We start from the raw sequence: 18784 nt of genomic DNA, 5'->3' as shown, positions 1-18784 counted from the left end.
GCTTTGAGAACTGAATTTTTTGAACCATAGCTTCCCGAAAGGGAAGTGAAAATAGAAAGTCAGGTTAAGGGGAAGGGGAGAGTCTCATGTCCTTTCACCTGGTGAACTATATTTCATTTCAGTTTCATACACGAATGTCCTAGATAGCATTGCTGGATATATGTAGCTCTGTGCGGTGGTGATAAATATCCAGGTACAATAGGTTCCTGCCTTGAAGAGCTTAAAGTGGGTCCTGAGGTCACAGGAGATAAAGGGACTTGCCCAGGGTGAAAAACTTTATAACAGATTGCCTTGGGTTGGAGGATTATGCACATGCCTAATGTAACCTATTTTACCAGGACACATAAGCACCTTTGCATATTTACAAAATACCATGGGTAAACTAGCAGAAATCACGGTTGTACTGAAGTCATTAGTGTTTTTGCCTGTTTGGGGACAGGCATTAATATTAACACATCAAGTATGACTGTACTGTGTAACTCTGCAGTAGTATGTCCAAATTCTACTCCACATCATGCCTACACATGTGTCACATAAAATTATGCACATAATGCTGGGGGTAAAATACCTTTTATGCACAGAAAAAGTTTGTAAAATTATCCCCCAAAGAATTTTAGTGGTAGAAATGGTATTTGAACTTGGCTTCCCTAGTTCTCAGCCAATTGCTCTAAGTACTGGGTCACATGAATATAATTCCAGGTGCTTTTTCTAAAAGGAATCTTTTCAGAATCTCTGAGGCTAGGGATAAGGGCCTTTGGAAAGCTAAATGATTGATAAATCTTGGTGTTGGGGGGGGGGGCTGTAGAGAGGGAAGAGAAGGCTCTGGAAAGAGAGGAAAGCTAGGTGAAGAAGTCTGGCACATAAGAGGGAAAGGCCAAGAAGCATGAATGAGAAGTGGATGAGCTCCTAGAGGGGGAAACAGGAAAGATAGGGTGTAGGAGTAGGAGAAGAAAGCTGGAAGAGCAAGGGAAAGGGCAGAAGATGCCCAGAGAGGAAAGAAAAGGCAGGAAAAGAAGATTGGTAAAGGGGAGATGGAGAACAGGAGGCTGTAGGGAGGAGGAGGAGGAGGAAGAAGAGCAGTGTAGTGTTCATCTTGCATCTTGATGCTGAAGCAGGGCTGCCGAGCAGCAGTCTGGTTGCCATGGTTACTCTCAGTTTAGCAAGGTCTGGCACCAGGATTAGAACGTTTAATAATTAATGAGCGGGTGATTGACTGGTGCCAGGAAGTGGAAGAGGAGGGCTGGAGATGTAATATATGTGTAGGATGATTGTTGGGGATGGGGGGGGTGGGATAGGGAGAAAGGGGAGGAAGACAAGAGGGCAAAGAATGGAATGTCTGTGTGGGGTAAGGGAGGAAGGGGAGTGAGATAGGAGGGCTGGAAACAGAGTATGTTTAGGGTGAGAGATAGGGCTGGAGGCAGGGAGTGGGGGAAGGAGGTGGAGATTGGAGGAAGGAGAGAGAGTAGGAAGGCTAGGAATGGAGTGTATAGATGAGGGGGTCCATAATAATTGTCTATATCAGTGGTTCTTAAACCTGTCCTGGGGGACCCCCCAGCCAGTCAGGTTTACAAAGGTATCCCTTATGAATATGCATGAGGCAGATTTGCATATAACTGAGGTGACAGGCATGCAAATCTGTCTCATGCATATTCATTAGGGTTATCTTGAAAACCCGACTGGCTGGGGGTCCCCCATGACAAGTTTAAGAACCAGCGGTCTATATTTAAAAACAAAACAAAAATGTACCAAAGCGGAGTCAGCAGGAGGTTCCACCTATCACTTCAGCAGAGCTGCCAAGTCACCTAGATTCAGGAGGGAACTTGTGGATCACTCCTGGATTTCTAACATCCCCATCCTGTTGTGATATGGGACCTGGCACACTGATTTCAACAAATCCCATACTTAGGGTTACCATATGACTCCAGAAAAAGGAGGATGGATTGAGACATCTGGGTTTTACTTCCATTGCTTTCAGTAGAAGTAAAACCCAGATGTCTCAATCCATCCTCCTTTTTCTGTAGCCATATGGTAACCCTACCCATACTTCTTTAGAATGTGAGTTCAAAGCCAGGACTGGTCGAAAAGGCTCCCTCATAGAACTGAGAAATTTGTTAGTACTGTACAGCTTTTGTCTATTTTCCAGAAATATCAAGAGGCAAGTTAATTTAATCATTAATTTTTAATGGATATAACTAATGGGCAAACTGGATGGACCGTTCAGGTCTTTATCTGCTGCCATTTACTATGTTACTATGTAATTAAAACATATGGGCCACTGTTCAAAGCGATTTAACCGGGTACGAGAAACTCCTTCGGAGGTTTAATCACGATGGCTGTCCCAGTAGCAGGTATTCAGTGGCTGAGTATCTACTTTGACCGCTACAACACTTTCCAGTTACTGCTGGGGCAATCTGGGGGCAGAGAGTTAGGGTGGACCTGGAAGTTACTGACCACCGATATTCAGTCCTAACTATATCTGGTTAGCAATTACAGCGCTGAATATTAACTGTAACAGTATAAGATGCAGCACTGCCAAAGGCTCACATATTCAGGGAGTTGAGTGACGTCCTGGCGGAACCATTATTCACGCTCTTCAATCTTTCCCTAAGTACAGGAAGAGTCCTGTTGGATTGGAAAATGGCCAACGTCATTCCACTCCACAAAAAGGGATGCAGGACGGAGGCTGAGAATTATAGACCGGTGAGTCTCACATCGATAGTGAGTAAACTTATGGAAACACTAATCAAACGCCAATTGGATACGATCCTGAACGAGGAGAATCTACGAGATCCCCATCAACATGGTTTTACGAAGGGAAGGTACTGCCAATCAAATCTGATCAGCTTCTTTGACTGGGTAACAAGAAAGCTGGATATAGGGAAGTCCCTGGACGTCGTGTACTTGGACTTCAGCAAAGCGTTTAATAGCGTCCCACACCGCAGGTTATTGAGCAAGATGGGTTCGATGGGACTGGGTGAAACATTAACCGCATGGGTTAGAGACTGGCTTAGAGGTAGACTTCAGAGGGTAGTGGTAAACGGTACCCTCTCCGATACGATGGAGGTGATCAGCGGAGTGCTGCAGGGCTCGGTCTTGGGCCCGATCCTATTTAACATCTTCGTAAGAGACTTGGCTGAGGGGCTTCGAGGTAAAATTACATTATTCGCCGATGACGCCAAACTATGCAACATGGTAGGCAACCATACAACAGATGAAAGCACAGTGCCCGACAAAAGCTCAATGCCCGACAGTATGACGCAGGACCTACTCCTGCTGGAGCATTGGCCAAAGACTTGGCAACTAAGTTTCAATGCCAAAAAATGCAAGGTCATGCACCTTGGCGGCAAAAATCCATGCAGGACTTACACCCTAAATGGTGAGATCCTAGCAAGGACTGTAGTAGAACGTGACTTGGGCTAGACAAATCATGGGCTGTATCCGTAGAAGTTTCGTCAGCCGTAAGCCCGAGGTCATAATGCCATTGTACAGATCCATGGTGAGAACCCATCTGGAATACTGTGCACAATTCTGGAGGCCGCATTATCAAAAAGATGTGCGGAGAGTTGAGTCGGTTCAGGGAATGGCCACCAGGATGGTCTCAGGACTCAAGGATCTCCCGTATGAGGAACGACTGGGTAAGTTGCAGCTGTACTCACTCGAGGAACGCAGAGAGAGGGGAGACATGATTGAGACGTTCAAATATGTCACAGGCCGTATCGAGGTGGAAGAGGATCTCTTTTTCCTTAAAGGACCCACGGCAACAAGAGGGCATCCGTTGAAAATCAGGGGTGGGAAATTTCATGGCGACACCAGAAAATATTTCTTCACTGAAAGGGTGGTTGATCGCTGGAATAATCTTCCATAACAGGTAATTGAGGCAAGCAGCATGCCAGATTTTAAGAAAAGATGGGATTGGCATGTGGGATCTCTTCATGGAGGTAGTTAGGGGGTGGGCCATTAGTGTGGGCAGACTAGATGGGCCGTGGCCCTTTTCTGCCGTCATGTTCTATGTTTCTATGTAATACCCAGATTAGGCCCGGCATCGATTCTGCCTGTAGTGGTCAACGCTGTCAAAAACACCAACTACTATGGGCTGAATATTGGCCAAATGATTCCCAGCACTTTAAAGCTAATCAGGAGCAGATGTGCAGCCATGCCTACAGCTAATCTTTAAGCCAGGGGTGCCCAATATGTCGATCGCGATCGACCGGTAGCTCAGGAAGGCAACGTGAGTCGATTGCGGAGCCCATCCGGTGCTCCGTGATAGACTCGTGTTGCCGTCCTGATCTACCGGGCCGATCAGCCTTCCTCTCCAGTGTTCTCCCTAGGGCCTTTTAGCTGGGCGGTCCGCCCAGCTGTTATCTGCTGCTGCTGCCACTGCTGAACATTAAAAAAAAAAACAAGAAAACCCGGCTTGGAGATTTCAGCCCATAGCGAACTCATGCTCCGGGGCTCTAACTGTGCGTGCCGGCTTCCCTTCTCTTCCCTCCGAAACCGGAAGTTATGTCCGGGGGGGGGGGAAAGAAGGGAAGCCGGCACGCACATGTTGAGAGCCCTGAAGCAAGCGTTCGCTACGGGCTAAGGTGGGAGACAGGTTAGTGAAGCATTTGCTCTTCTTGCTGCCGGGTCCTGCCTACTTTCTGTTTCCGTGAAGGCAGGACCCGGCAGTATTTCTCCCAATAGGTCAATCGCGATCTTGTGCCGATCAGCCTTCCTCTCCCCGACGGCAGAATTGACGTCGGGGAGAGGAATGCTGGTTGGCCGAAGCAGAGAGAGCTTGGGGCGGCGTCAGCTTTCGGGCCTGTTATTGGTAGAGGTTTGGGTCCTGGTCCCCGATGGTAGTGGCAGTGGCTTGGGGGAGGGCAGGGAGAAAGAAAGAAAAAGGGCAGGCAGGGAGACAGAAGGAAAGAAGATAAACAGAAAAAAAAGAAAGGGAGGCAGAAAGAAAAAAGGGCAGGGAGAGAGGAAGGAAAAGTTCGGAGAGGGAATGAGGTCTGGAGGAGAGGAAGCATACAGGCTGAAAGAAGGGAAGAAAGATTGGATGCACAGTCAGAAGAAGAAAGTGCAACCAGAGACTCATGAAATCACCAGACAAGGTAGGAAAAATGATTTTATTTTCAATTTAGAGAATTTATATCTGCTGTCTATATTTTACACTAAGGTCCCCTTTTACTAAACCGCAATAGAGGTTTTTAGCGCAGGGAGCCTATGAGCGTCGAGAGCAGCATTGGGCATTCAGCGCAGCTCCCTGCGCTAAAAACTGCTATCGTGGTTTAGTAAAAAGGGAGGGGGGTATATTTGTCTATTTTTGTATGGTTGTTACTGAGGTGATAGTGCATAGAGTCATCTGCTTTGACCTCTTTGAAAAACCCTGGAATAGGAATGATAATTAACATTTTCTATGCGTACAGTGTTCTTTGTGTTTTTTTTTAATTTTATTGATCATTTTGACTTGGTCATTTTAGAAGTAGTTCGCAAGCCCAAAAAGTGTGGGCACCCCTGCTTTAAGCACTCATGATTCTAGAGGAGGAAGGAGGAGAAAACATAATGCTGAAATTAATTTTCATGTTTGGAGCCACAGAGAGAGATCAAGACAGTTATCCAAGTTCACACAGAGACGGTGGTAAAAAGGGAATAGATAAGCAATCCTAGGCCTGGCTCAAATTGTCTCTCCTTACCTTGAGTCACCTAGCTGAGCTGTCACTTCTGGGTTTTGTCTGCCCTCTGGTGGACATTGCAGAAATAACTAATTTCAGTAACAGATGGCTATGAGATTTGAATTTTAATTATCTTCCCATCCCCAAAACATTTTTCAGCCTGCTACCCTCCCTCTCTCTCCCCCCTCCCTAGTTCCAATTTGCCACCTTTCCATCTACAACCTTTCTTCTCTCTACTCGCTTCTCTAGTTCCAGTCTGCCACTCTTCCCTCTCTCTCTCCCTTCCTCCCTAGTCCCTCCTCTCTCTGTATCCTCCCTCCATCCCAGTCTGCCACCTTCCCTTTCCCTGCCTCCTCCATTCTCTCTCTGCTTTCTTAGAATATAGCATGTGAGTCACAAGGAGAGAAGTTCTTCAGTTATGGAACTTAGAATCAAAAGAGGCTACTAAAATTGTGCTTAAAATGAATTTTGTTTCTACATTCATGGTCTCCATTAGCCCTGGGCTTAGATTTCTTCTCACATATGTATTAACCCTATCCTGACTGCTTCTGGGTCAGGGATCAGCACTCCTGACTGCTGTAACAGAAAGTCTAGATAGAGCAAGAGGTCTGTACTGGTCCATATTCAGGTATAGTGGGCAGGGAGAATAAAATATCCCTCACTACTGCCAGAGTCCACTCAGCATCCATATTCTAGGAAAGTATCTGCTGTTCCTGGTGCACATGTTTCCATGCAAACCTTAATTACAGAACATAAGAACATAAGAAGTTGCCTCCACTGGGTCAGACCGAGGTCCATCTTGCCCAGCGGTCCGCTCCCGCGGTGGCCCATCAGGTCCGTGACCTGTGAAGTGGTTTCTGCCTATTTCTATAAACTACCTCTAGTTTCTGCCTATTTCTATAAACTACCTCTAGTTATATCTGTACCCCTCTATCTCCTTATCCTCCAGGAACCTATCCAAACCCTCCTTGAACCCCTGTACAGAGTTCTGGCCTATCACATTCTCTGGAAGCGCGTTCCATGTGTCCACCACCCTCTGGGTAAAAAAGAACTTCCTAGCATTTGTTTTAAACCTGTCCCCTTTCAGTTTCTCTGAGTGACCCCTAGTGCTTGTGGCTCCCCACAGTTTGAAAAATCTGTCCTTATTTACTTTCTCTATGCCCTTAAGGATTTTGAAGGTTTCTATCATGTCCCCTCTAAGTCTCCTCTTCTCCAGGGAGAACAGCCCCAGCATTTTTAACCTGTCAGCGTATGAAAAATTTTCCATACCATTTATTAGTTTAGTCGCCCTCCTCTGCACTCCCTCGAGTATCGCCATGTCCTTCTTGAGGTACGGTGACCAGTATTGAACACAGTACTCCAGGTGCGGGCGCACCATTGCGCGATACAGCGGCATGATGACTTCCTTCGTCCTGGTTGTAATACCTTTTTTGATGATGCCCAGCATTCTGTTTGCTTTCTTTGAGGCTGTCGCACATTGCGCCGATGGTTTCAGTGATGTGTCGACCATCACCCCCAGGTCCCTTTCAAGGTTACTCACCCCTAGCAGTGTTCCCCCCATTTTGTAGCTGAACATCGGGTTCTTTTTCCCTACATGCATGACCTTGCATTTTTCTACGTTAAAACTCATTTGCCACTTTTTTGCCCAGTCTTCCAGTTTCGTTAGGTCCTTTTGCAGATCTTCACAGTCTTCCGTGTTTCTAACCCTGCTGCAGAGTTTGGTGTCATCAGCAAATTTGATAATCTCACATTTTGTCCCTGCCTCCAGATCATTAATAAATATGTTGAACAGTAGAGGTCCCAGCACTGACCCTTGTGGAACTCCGCTCGTGACCCATTGCCAGTCAGAGTATTGGCCTTTTACTCCAACCCTCTGCTTCCTGCCAGCCAACCAGTGTTTGATCCATCGGTAGATATCCCCTTGCACCCCGTGGTACCACAGCTTTTTAAGTAGCCGTTCATGAGGTACCTTGTCGAAGGCTTTTTGGAAGTCAAGGTAAATGATGTCTATGGATTCCCCCTTATCCATCTGGCTGTTTATTCCTTCAAAGAAGTATAGCAAGTTCGTGAGGCATGACCTTCCCTTGCAGAAGCCATGTTGGCTCGCCTTCAGTTGTCCATGGTTTTCTATGTATTCGCATATTGTGTCCTTTACCATTGCTTCCATCATCTTCCCTGGAACCGAGGTCAAGCTCACAGGCCTGTAGTTTCCCGGGTTACCCCTTGATCCCTTCTTAAAGATGGGCGTGACATTCGCTATTTTCCAGTCCTCTGGGATCTCCCCTGTTTTTAGGGAGAGGTTACATATTTGGCGAAGTGTCTCTGCTATTTCGTTTCTCAGTTCTTTTAGTACCCTTGGGTGGATGCCGTCCGGGCCTGGTGATTTGTCGCTCTTTAGTCTGTCTATCTGTCTGAGGACATCCTCTTTGCTCACCTCTAGTTTTACCAACCTTTCATCTTGTTCTCCGTTTATAATCTCCTCGGGTTCCGGAATATTGGTTGTGTCCTCTCTGGTGAAGACTGACGAGAAGAATTTGTTTAACCTGTCAGCTATCTCTTTTTCCTCCTGTATCGCTCCTTTCCTGTCTCCGTCATCCAGTGGTCCCACTTCCTCTCTGGCTGGTTGTCTCCCTTTCACATACCTGAAGAAGGGTTTGAAGTTTCTTGCTTCTCCTGCCAGTTTTTCCTCATATTCTCTCTTTGCTTTCCTGACCTCTCGATGACATTCTTTCTGGTGTCTTTTGTGCTCTTCCTGGTTTTCCCTTGTTGGTTCCTTTTTCCATTTCTTGAAGGATGATTTCTTGTCGCTTATAGCCTTTTTAACTGCAGTTGTTATCCATGCTGGGTTTTTAGTTCGATTTTTTTTGCACCCTTTCCTAAACTTTGGGACGTACAGGTCTTGTGCCTCGAGTACTGTGCATTTAAGCAGTGTCCAGGCTTCCTTTACGGTGTTCACCTTCCCTGAGCTGTTGCTGAGCTTTTTTCCTACCATTTTCCTCATGTCCTTGTAGTTTCCTTTTCTGAAGTTGAGTGCTGTCGTTGTGGTTCTTTTCACCTTGGTTGTTCCCATGTTTAATTTGTACTGGATCATGTTGTGATCGCTATTCCCTAACGGTGCTAGTACCACCACTTCCTTTGCGGGTCCCTCTAGCCCGTTGAGGATTAGGTCTAGAGTGGCATCCCCTCTCGTTGGTTCCGTGACCAGCTGCTCCATGAAACAGTCCCTTATTGCCTCTAGGAATTTAGTTTCTCTCGTGCAGTTTGAGTGCCCAATGTCCCAGTCTATTCCCGGATAGTTGAAGTCCCCCATAACCACCACTTTTTCACTTTTGCACACCTGTCTCAGTTCGGCCTCCAGGTCCAGGTCGTTTGTTTCTGGTTGTCCTGGTGGGCGATAGTACAGTCCCAATTTGATGTCAGCTCCTTCCCCTCCTGTCAGCTTAACCCATAGTGACTCCAGACTGTCTGCCCTTATTGTTGTTTCAATTCTGGATGAAGCAATGGAGTCCTTTATATACAGTGCTATTCCTCCCCCCTTCTTGTGTGCCCTGTCCTTCCTGTAGAGTTTGTACCCTGGCAGTGCCACATCCCATTTGTTGTCCTCTGTCCACCATGTTTCTGTGATTCCTATTATGTCTATGTCCTTATTTCTGGCTATAACTTCTAGCTCCCCCATTTTAGTTCTTAGGCTTCTAGCATTTGTATATAGGCAATTTAAGTCCCAGTTTGTTACCTTTTCTTTTGGATCTACTCTTGATTTGTTGCTCCTGCTGGTCTCCTCGCTCTAGTGAAGGTATGTTAGTTTATGGTGGTAAGATAGGGGATATTTTGGAGTTTAGTATAACAAATTTACGAGGGGGTGCTGAAAAGTTCTCAACCCAACCAATCAATGATCCGAAACAATGTCAAAACACAGAGAATTTAGTTTCTGCAAATTGACACATAACAAAATAAGAAGCACTCTTTTCAGCTACAGCAGCAAAATAATGCTCAGAGTTTAGGAAGCTGGTTGGCTGGGCTGAGAACTTTTAAACACCCCCCTCGTAGGAGCATTCATTCATTCATTCATTCTGTACCCCAAAATCTATTTCATGGGGCTGTAGGGGCCCCATCGGAGGTAGAAATAGATTCCCTAAACTCTATACCTCTCTGCCTGCTTCTGCAGAGTGTGTGGGCATGCCAGCAGAGCGCAAGCTTGGTGTAGGGTGTCTCGCCATGAATACCAGTCCTCCTTTTCACTCTGGGAGGGGGGTTATATTCTCTCTCTTCTCAGAGATGGCTAAATATATTTTAACAGGTTGCAGTATTTCTGTAATCGGAGCCTTTCTCTAAGGGGAGCTGTTTGGGCAGGGCAGGCTCCAGCCTGCTCCTAGAGCCTGGCTCTGCACTGCCCTGGGTGGCATGGATCCTTCAGACAAGATCCCGCAGCCACTCCTGGTGAGCTCTGTCTGTCTGTCTGTCTGTTTTTCTCCCCTCCTTCTCTGATTTTCCTAGCTGATCCCAGCCCCTTCCTTGTCATTCCCCTCCAGTTATGGCTGATTAGAGGAAAATGCCTCACAGATGACTGGACACCTCAGCCTGCCTTTCTCTCTGTCCTCCTCCCCCCAATGTGGTGCTTAATTTTACTTAGCATGGAGGGTGGAGGAAAGACAGTCAGCTGTCCCTCCCCTGTAGTGTCAACCCTAGAGACAGCTGTTCTGTTTACAGAATTTTAATGGCAGCCATAGAAAGGAGGCATTTTAACAGAGTTTGGAAAGTGGAGACTGTTTGCTCTTCTCATGCGTGTCTTTTAGTTCCCTCTCTACCCACCAATTTGTGACCAGTAAATAATGGAGTAGTATGTGGAGGGGGGTAGAGAGAGGTATCTGATCTGGGCACCAGTAGTTTCTGTGGAACAGTGGCATTCAAGAGGCGCAGTAATGGTGTCAGACGGATTCAGCATTGAGATATTGTGTGGGTTTGCCCACTCTTTGGCAAGGGGTGGGATGAAACTAGGAATATCTCCAAAAAATGATGTAGTGGCACTCTGGAAAGGACTATTTCTGGGAGTCCCTAAAGGATTATGAAGAAAAGGATGTAACTATGAGATGAGGTGTGGAAGAAACTTTTGTGGGGATTGTGAGGCAGGAGATGTCTCTGTGAGATGTTGCTGTGGGTTATGAGAAAAAGAATATTTCTGTGAGCATTGTGGGTTGTGTGGGATGATGTAGTGATACAGTAATAGGAAGTGTGGGAGATGTGTCTGTGAGATGCTACTGTGGGTTCTGTGGAAGGGAATATTTCTTTGATGCTGTGGGATTGTGAGTAAGGAGGTGTGTCTAAAATGTCATGGGACATTTGTCTGTGATAGGCCAATTTCTGAGGGTGCAGTCTAGAAGCAGGTCCACCAGACTTCAGAGTAGCAGGATATTCAACTTTATCCCTCCCTTCAAGGTATCTTGCAGGGAAGAAGAGGTGACAGGGTGAGCCTGGAGCAGAGCATAAAGCAATCATCTGTTTAATCTCTAATCCAGCCCCTCATCTCCTGTTGCTCCTGCTCCTGGTTGTTCCATCCACCTGCACCTCTTATTATCCTCCGCCCCTCTCCAGTTGCACTTCCTTTTTTGTCTCCAAATTAAGATCTCCATAGAAACCAGCTCTGTTGGTGCCTGTGTACTGAGCACCCCCAATATTAAGTTAGTTCTGTGATTGTGTATTCTGCTTTGGCACCCCCAATCATTTTAAAATGTTGACACCTGTGAAGCCCTGGTCTCTGAGATACGAGGTGAGGGAGGGGATGTGTTAGTGAGACACTCTGGGATTGTGAGGCAAGGGATGTGGCTGTGATTTGTGGGACTAAGTGAATGTGTCGGTGAGATTGTATTGAGTAGGGGGCAAGACATAACAGTCAGACATTGCACAATAACCATAAGCTCCCTCTACACACACACACACACACGGTTGCATGTTTATTAATACATGTCTGGGGCCAGTCCACACTCTTTCCATTGTGCCTCCACCTGCTAGGCCTGGTGGCGCTTATCTCTAAATTTCCTTTAGTTTATTTCCCTAGCTGCCCCCTTTTCATTACAAGCTTGGGTATCTACCACAATCTAGGGGCAGCGTTTCCTCTCCCCTAGGCCCCTTCCCATGTGATACTGTGACCTTGTATACAATAGCCTCACTACTCTCAATGGCATCTTGTTAAAAATGTCATTCCCAATGTTTGACAGGTGCACACCATCCCATGGTACAACTCTTTCTTATTCACTGTCATTAGCTGGTGTCGAATTGCATCTTTGTCCCTCTGATTTGCTTGTTGGCTTTGGCGGGCTCAGTCAAGCTGTTACCTAGTGCTCTATGCCAGCTGCAGTATCATATCCAGCCATATAAATCTAACAGGCCACACATAGGAACACCAAGTCTTTCTTTATATCACTTATAGAGCTGTTGTTGGCATCTTACTGCCCCCAAGGTGAATGATCACTATTGCTGGCCATGCATGTCTCTCTTATCAGCCTTGTCATAAGCAGAAGCTGGTGCCAGTGCATGCCACATTTTCCATGCCAGACAAACGTACTCCTCTGGCAGCTAAATCTAGATGCAGCCCGTAGACTCTGCTGTGTTCTGTCTGACTGGCCCACAGGACGTACAAGTGACCCGCGATATATACCTCTTTCATTGGCACCATACCTACATAGGGAGCAATTACACATTATTGTGGTGGTACAGTAATATGATGCATAAGCTGAGGATTTCCAACTCCCAGTTCTCTGAATGGGGATCTGGGCAAGCACCGGCGGGCAGACTGATGCTGCACCTATGCAAAAGGGGCTCTGTGTTCTAAAGACTCTCAACTCCATCCCATTGACACTAATCACTTTTTTGAAAACTGCTGTGAACTGGAACCCTGTAAAAGGGAATTGATCCACCTTTGTGCACCAGCATATGGGCCCAGGGTCTCACATGCAGGCTTGTGTGTTACTAACTGGGTAGTTGACCAACAGGGCTGACCTTAACATCATGTAAACCCTCTTGCCTTCCTAGTCAGACTTGGTCAGTGAACCTTTACCCGCAGTTTTTCTCACAAATTATTACATGGCCCACTAGCAGTCCTGTAAGACTTGTCCAGGGCCAGTGCAACATGGTAAGCACAGCAAGGGGGAGCCAACATTCAAGGTGCCAAAAGTTGCCGGCCACTTACCTGTTGTGCCGAGCCTGTATCATACTGCACCAGCATTAGAAACATAGAAACATAGAAAAATGGTGGCAGAAAAGGGCCATAGCCCATCGAGTCTGCCCATTCCAAGTATCCGCCCCCTGAATTTACTCCCTTAAAGATCCCACGTGAGATCCCATTTTCTCTTAAAATCCGTCACGTTGCTGGCCTCAATCACCTGCAGTGGGAGTCTGTTCCACTGATCCACCACTCTTTCGGTGAAGAAGTACTTCCTGGAGTCGCCATGAAACTTCCCTCCCCTGATTTTCAGCGGATGCCCTCTGGGGGTCGAGGGTCTCACGAGCCCGAAGATATCATCTTCTGACTCGATGCGACCCGTGACGTACTTAAACGTTTCAATCATGTCTCCCCTCTCTCTTCGTTCCTCAAGTGAGTACAGCCGCAATTTTTTTAGTCTTTCTTCATATGTGAGATCCTAGAGCCCCCGAGACCATCCTGGTGGCCGTTCGCTGAACCGACTCGATCCTCAGCTCTTCCCACTTGCTCCTTCTCTCACTTTCCTTTTGCAGTCCTCTGCTCTGATTCCAATTCTCCCACCTTCCTCGAAGCATAAAAACATTTACAGAGTGACCGTAGCATTGTTTTTCATTTCTGCCACTTTGCCTATCCTTAAAACGGGTCTTGCCTCTAGTAGCGTGTGTTGACAATAAGGGCCAGATTCTGTAAACGCTGCCCTACATTAGGCGCCTAAATCAGCAAGACCTAACTTAATTTTTTAATTAGCGCTAAGAACATAAGAATTGCCGCTGCTGGGTCAGACCGGTGGTCCATTGTGCCCAGCAGTCCGCTCGCGCGGCAGCCCTTAGGTCAAACACCAGTGCCCTAACTGAGACTAGCCTTACCTGCATACGTTCCGGTTCAGCAGGAACTTGTCTAACTTTGTCTTGAATCTCTGGAGGGTATCTTTCCCCTATAACAGCCTCCGGAAGAGCGTTCCAGTTTTCCACCACTCTCTGGGTGAAGAAGAACTTCCTTACATTTGTACGGAATCAATCCCCTTTTAACTGTTAATTGAAAGCACCATTAAAAGCCAATTAATAATGATTTAAACAATTAATTAGCTGGTAGGCACCTAACTTGACATGCACCTATCCCTTGTGGTAGGCGTCTATACCAAAGTGTCTAATGACACCTACCCAAAAAGTAGGCATGGTTAGGGAGGGAGTTTTGTCATGGATTGAGTTAGGTGGTGGTATATTAGGCCAAGAACACCGTGTCTAATATTAATGATGCCTGCTGGTGCCTAAGTTGACTTAGGTGCCAGTAGTAGGATTACCAGACATCCAGGAAAACCTGGACATGTTCTCTTTTTAGAGGACTGTCCGGGTGCCTGGATGGACTCTCCGAAACCCAGCAATTGTCTGGGTTTTGGAAAGCTCTGGCTGTGTGTGGAGGGCCTATGAGTATGCACGGATGATGTCACATTCGGCCACGCATGCTGGGATGCTATGAATAATGAAACAAGGATCTTGGAGGGCGGGGCTTGTGGCAGTACGGGACAGGGCTTGGCCAGCATCCAGGATTTCGCCGAGACTAGGCACAATTCTTCAAATGGTACCTGACTTTTATTGATATGCGGTAGGTGCCATATTCACAGGTACCTACAGAGTTAGGTGCCATTTGTAGAATCAGGTTCTAAATACTTCTGGTTTCAAGGAGGTAAGAAAAAAGGCAGATAAGTAGGTGAATGAAGGAGACTGAGGATGGGTGGGGAAGGGGGTTAAAAAAAACAGATGATAGAGTAAAAAGTGAAACAGAAGAATCAGTCAAAGTTACGTATAAAGGAAGAGGAAGGGAGGAAGACAACAGTGAAGAAGCAGATAGTGAAAATTAGATCCTGGTAAAGGACTTAAGAGAAAATCAACAAGAAGTAGAAAAGAGAGACCAGGAAAAACAAAATGGTCAGACAACAAAGGTACAGCACATTTAATTTTTAATATTTAGATAATAGGGTGTGAACTTTGAAAATGTGGATTTCTTGTATTTTGTTCTGTACAGGAGGTAATGTCTTTTTGATTCTCTTTTTTTCAGTGTTCTGCTGCTTATAGTTTGGTTTCTTTGATTACAGATTAGACAAAAAAAAAAAAGAAACTGAAGTCTCCTATTTTATTATTAGGTGACAATCTGTGTCTTCCTTTTGTACCTGCAGAGGATTCTTGTAAAATGTAGCATCTATGAGCTAGATTCACTAAGCAAACCGATTGTGTACCTATCGGTTTGCGACCCCTTTGCAACCGGATTTTACTCCGGCCCGATTCACCTACCTCTGTGCCGATCCGAATCCGATCCATGCATGCAAATAAGGAGAACGGCATGCAAAGTAGGCAGGGACGCGATTCACTAAATACATTTTTTAAACTGACTGGCTGGCAGATCAACACAAGAAACGACTGCTGGGGATCAGTCGCAAACATCCGTTCCGACTGTCTTCGGGCCTGAAATCCCAGCCCTGCAGCCCATCTCTGTTGCTCTGCTCTCTGCCCCTTTCAGCCGAGCCCTGCTCTTGCCGCCCCGACTCTCCTGTTTCTGCTGCCCTTCCCGCAGTGCGAGCCCTTGATTTTAATGCGGGGCTGCACTGCGGAGAAGGATGGCAGAGAGCAGGAAAGTCAAAAATTGCCTGCTTTTAAATGCCGGCGATCGCCCTTCCAGACCAGGAGTGTCGGGGCCAGTAACCCCCCCAGCCAAAATGAATATTGAATGCATGCGCAGACCATCTACAGGGAAAGCAGATGGTCTGCGCATGCGTCAGGATCCGTGTGGTCGGAGGGGGCGTTCCTCCGATCGCCCTCATTTTCATTTTATTGTTTTGTGAATTGGTCGGGCCTGCATGGATCAGTCACGGATCAGGCATGGAGAGTCAGGTAAATGAATCTAGCCCATGTCTGGTTGTTCTCTTTTACCAAATGGAGGTGATCTTGTCTTCCAGAATATTTGCACTACTGACTTTTCTTAGGTAGGGTTAGTGCAGTCTATTTGCAAGGTTTTGTGTCTGATAGTGGAGGGAGTTTTTGTTGCTCTCACTGATGCAGCGCATCAGAATGTTTTTATAATTCTGCTTCTGTTCTGTACCTTATACTGGGAGTTTTATTGGCTGATTTAGGCAAGTCCTATGTGAATGAATAATTATACTCTATAACTGGGAACCATAACCGAGGTGTACTGAGCCATTACAGAAATCTAGCATAAATTGGCATTGATATGCCTAAATGTAGGCATATTAATATAGGCATCATCATTCATGTTTAAATGTAATGTAATGTAATTTATTTCTTATATACCGCTACATCCGTTAGGTTCTAACTTTAGTGGGTAAGTTGCAATAGTCTGTACATAAGAACATGAGCTGCCATACAGAGAGGTGGTGAGTATTCCTGACTGAAACTTCAGCCCTTTCTTTCAGAGGGAAAACTAGGCTGGGAGGGGGGCTGCATGGCAAGGTCACAATTCTGAACAAGATTCCAAAGTTGTGTTGTTCCAGAGAGCAGCTGCAGTACATAACTTGAACGTGAGTAGAGCAACAGGGGCTGCATTCAGGAGGGGTAGAAATGTCTCTTAATAGCTTTTAAATCTGGACATATTGGGGGCAATTGTATAAAGTTTTGGGGGGATTTAGAGGGAGATTTTATCAAAAGGGCACCTAGTTTAGCAGGTCAAGTCGTTGTATACTTAGGTGTCTTTGTGTTTTATAAAATACTAGTATAAGTGGCAGAAATTGCACCTATACTTACACCAGTATAGAAAGTATGCAAATAGGAGTATTACTGCTTTTCATGAACCGTTGTATCATTCCTTCTGCCAAAAACTCCCCAGCCCCAAGATGTCCTGCTTGTCTGTCCAAATTAGATTGTAAGCTCTTCTGAGCAAGGACCGACTTGATTGTTGAAATGAACAGTGCTGTGTACACCTTTAAGTAGTAGTAGTAGGAGTAGTAGGAGTAGTAGTAGTAGTAGTAGTAGTATCCATGCGTAAGTGTACATAGTTTTATAAAATACACATGTAGATATTTACACTTTTCAGAGCACTTGTAAATTGTGTGCAAGAAGATCTGTGTGTTACTGAAGATCATTGTATGTGCTTCTTTGATAAAGACACATTCCACTTAGGTGCCCTTTGTCTTACTGAGACAAACCATAGGTCCATCAAGCCCAGTAACCTGTTTCCAACAGTGGCCAACCCAGGTCACAGGCAAGATCCCAAAGAGTAAAACAGAATTTATACTGCTTGTGGTAGCCATCTTAATAATGGCTTATAGACTTCTCTTTTAGGAAGTTATCCAAATCTTTTTAAACCCTGCTAAGCTAATTGCTTTCACAACATTCTCCAGCAATGAATTCCAGAGTTAATTACACGTTGAGCAAAGAAATATTTTCTCCAGTTACGTAAGTAAAATCTGGTCACCCTATAATCATATAAAGCTGTGAAATACATGTTAGCTGTGTAATTTTGATCACTCCTTTAAAAAATCTTGTGCTACGCACTCTTACCACCAAAATGTATAGGCAATTGCCAGAGTCACAAATCCATATATCATTCATTAAATTGAATTCAAAAGTTTATTATGGATCTCAAGTGCTCACAGTTATACCGCCAAAAGAACAAGTCACGGCGTATAACTATCTTGTGAGCTATCATCGGTCCAATGAACTCTTTATTATAAAGTTTAATGTATATGGAAATTTATCTTTTTCATTTTCTTTTTATACCATTCACTAAAGTTGTTCTACTTAGGTTATCTCCTTATGTCATTATCGTAATAATACTTAGCTCAGGTGTAGATTTACTACCCGGCCATCTGGAAACAACGGAAGATCTCTGTTTCACTTTCTCTACAAACAATAGAGTTCTTCAAGAACAATATAGTCACTTTTGTCAGCACTGTTTACTATTCAATGCTGAAAAACATGATTGGGACCTGAATTAAGGATCGCCAAATTTTTTTTTACCTCGGCTAAACTCTCAAGGCGTCATTCGTCACTTGCGGTACTTAAGACTGTGTAATTTGCCATTTTTTCTCTGTTGACACAAAATGGCTGCTCCTGCTGCATGTGCCGCCACATTCACTTGCACTCCTACATGTGTTTTAGTTGCTTTTCTGACCTGGATGTCCCAATTCTGATTTCTGCCTATACATATAGGGGACAATTCTATAAAATGTGTCAAAAGTTAAGTGCAGAAATGGCAGGTACTAAGTGTGAATTCTACAACAGAATCTAGGCATCCAAATTCCATCATAGAATACCAGCATAAGTGCCAACTTGTGGGAGGCATAAATGCATGTGCCTAAATGAGCCACTCAATATCATGGTAGACAATACGCTGAAACCTGCCCAGTGTTTATTGGCATCCAAAACAGCAAAGAGGATGCTAGGAAGTACAGTGGTGCCTCACACAACGAACTTAATTCGTTCCAGGAGCAAGTTTGTTATGCGAAAAGTTCGTTATGTGAAACGCGTTTTCCCATAACAATACATGTTAAAAAAAATAATTCGTTCTGCAGCATAAAATATGCTAAGATGACATAAAAAAAGATAAATTTGTCAAAATGGTGAAAATGGTGGTCTTGCTGAGGCCAAACTCTTTGACGAGGTCACACTGTTTTACCCCACATTCACTCCTTCTAATTATTTCCCGTTTCATTTCAACAGAAATCACCTTCCTGCTTTTTTTAGAAGCCATGATATATAAAAATATTGAGTTTATCTTAAAAGGACGACTGTATACAGTGAGAGAGGGCAGTTAAGCGCAGTGACTAACGACTGCCTGCAGTGCCTGCGCGGAAGGATGCAATACATCGGCAGCTCGGGCGACTTCGTTGTGTGAAACGAAGTTCGTTGTGTGAAACGAAGTTCGTTGTGTGAAGTTCGTTGTGTGAAACGAAGTTCGTTGTGTGAATCAAGACATGAAGTTC

The 18784-nt window shown here is 45.2% G+C and overlaps 1 protein-coding gene across 9 annotated transcripts in view; it reads left to right on the top strand.

Annotated features, from left to right (window-relative positions):
• Positions 1 to 18784, top strand: part of CACNB1 (calcium voltage-gated channel auxiliary subunit beta 1) — a 114931-nt gene that overhangs the window by 20105 nt on the left and 76042 nt on the right. Inside the window, exon 1 of one of the 9 annotated variants that reach the window (XM_033918994.1) lies at positions 9981 to 10094. The exons of the other annotated variants lie outside the window; for them this stretch is intronic. Within the exon in view, the coding sequence (XP_033774885.1) occupies positions 10059 to 10094 (36 nt within the window). The 5' untranslated portion in view covers positions 9981 to 10058. Of the gene's footprint in view, positions 1 to 9980; positions 10095 to 18784 lie in introns of those variants that run through there. 9 annotated transcript variants of the gene reach the window in all.

Source organism: Geotrypetes seraphini, chromosome 13 (assembly GCF_902459505.1).
Source record: "Geotrypetes seraphini chromosome 13, aGeoSer1.1, whole genome shotgun sequence".
NCBI classification, from domain to species: domain Eukaryota; kingdom Metazoa; phylum Chordata; class Amphibia; order Gymnophiona; family Dermophiidae; genus Geotrypetes; species Geotrypetes seraphini.
The sequence above is the reverse complement of the archived record's forward strand: the minus strand, read 5'-3'. Positions and strand labels throughout refer to the sequence as shown.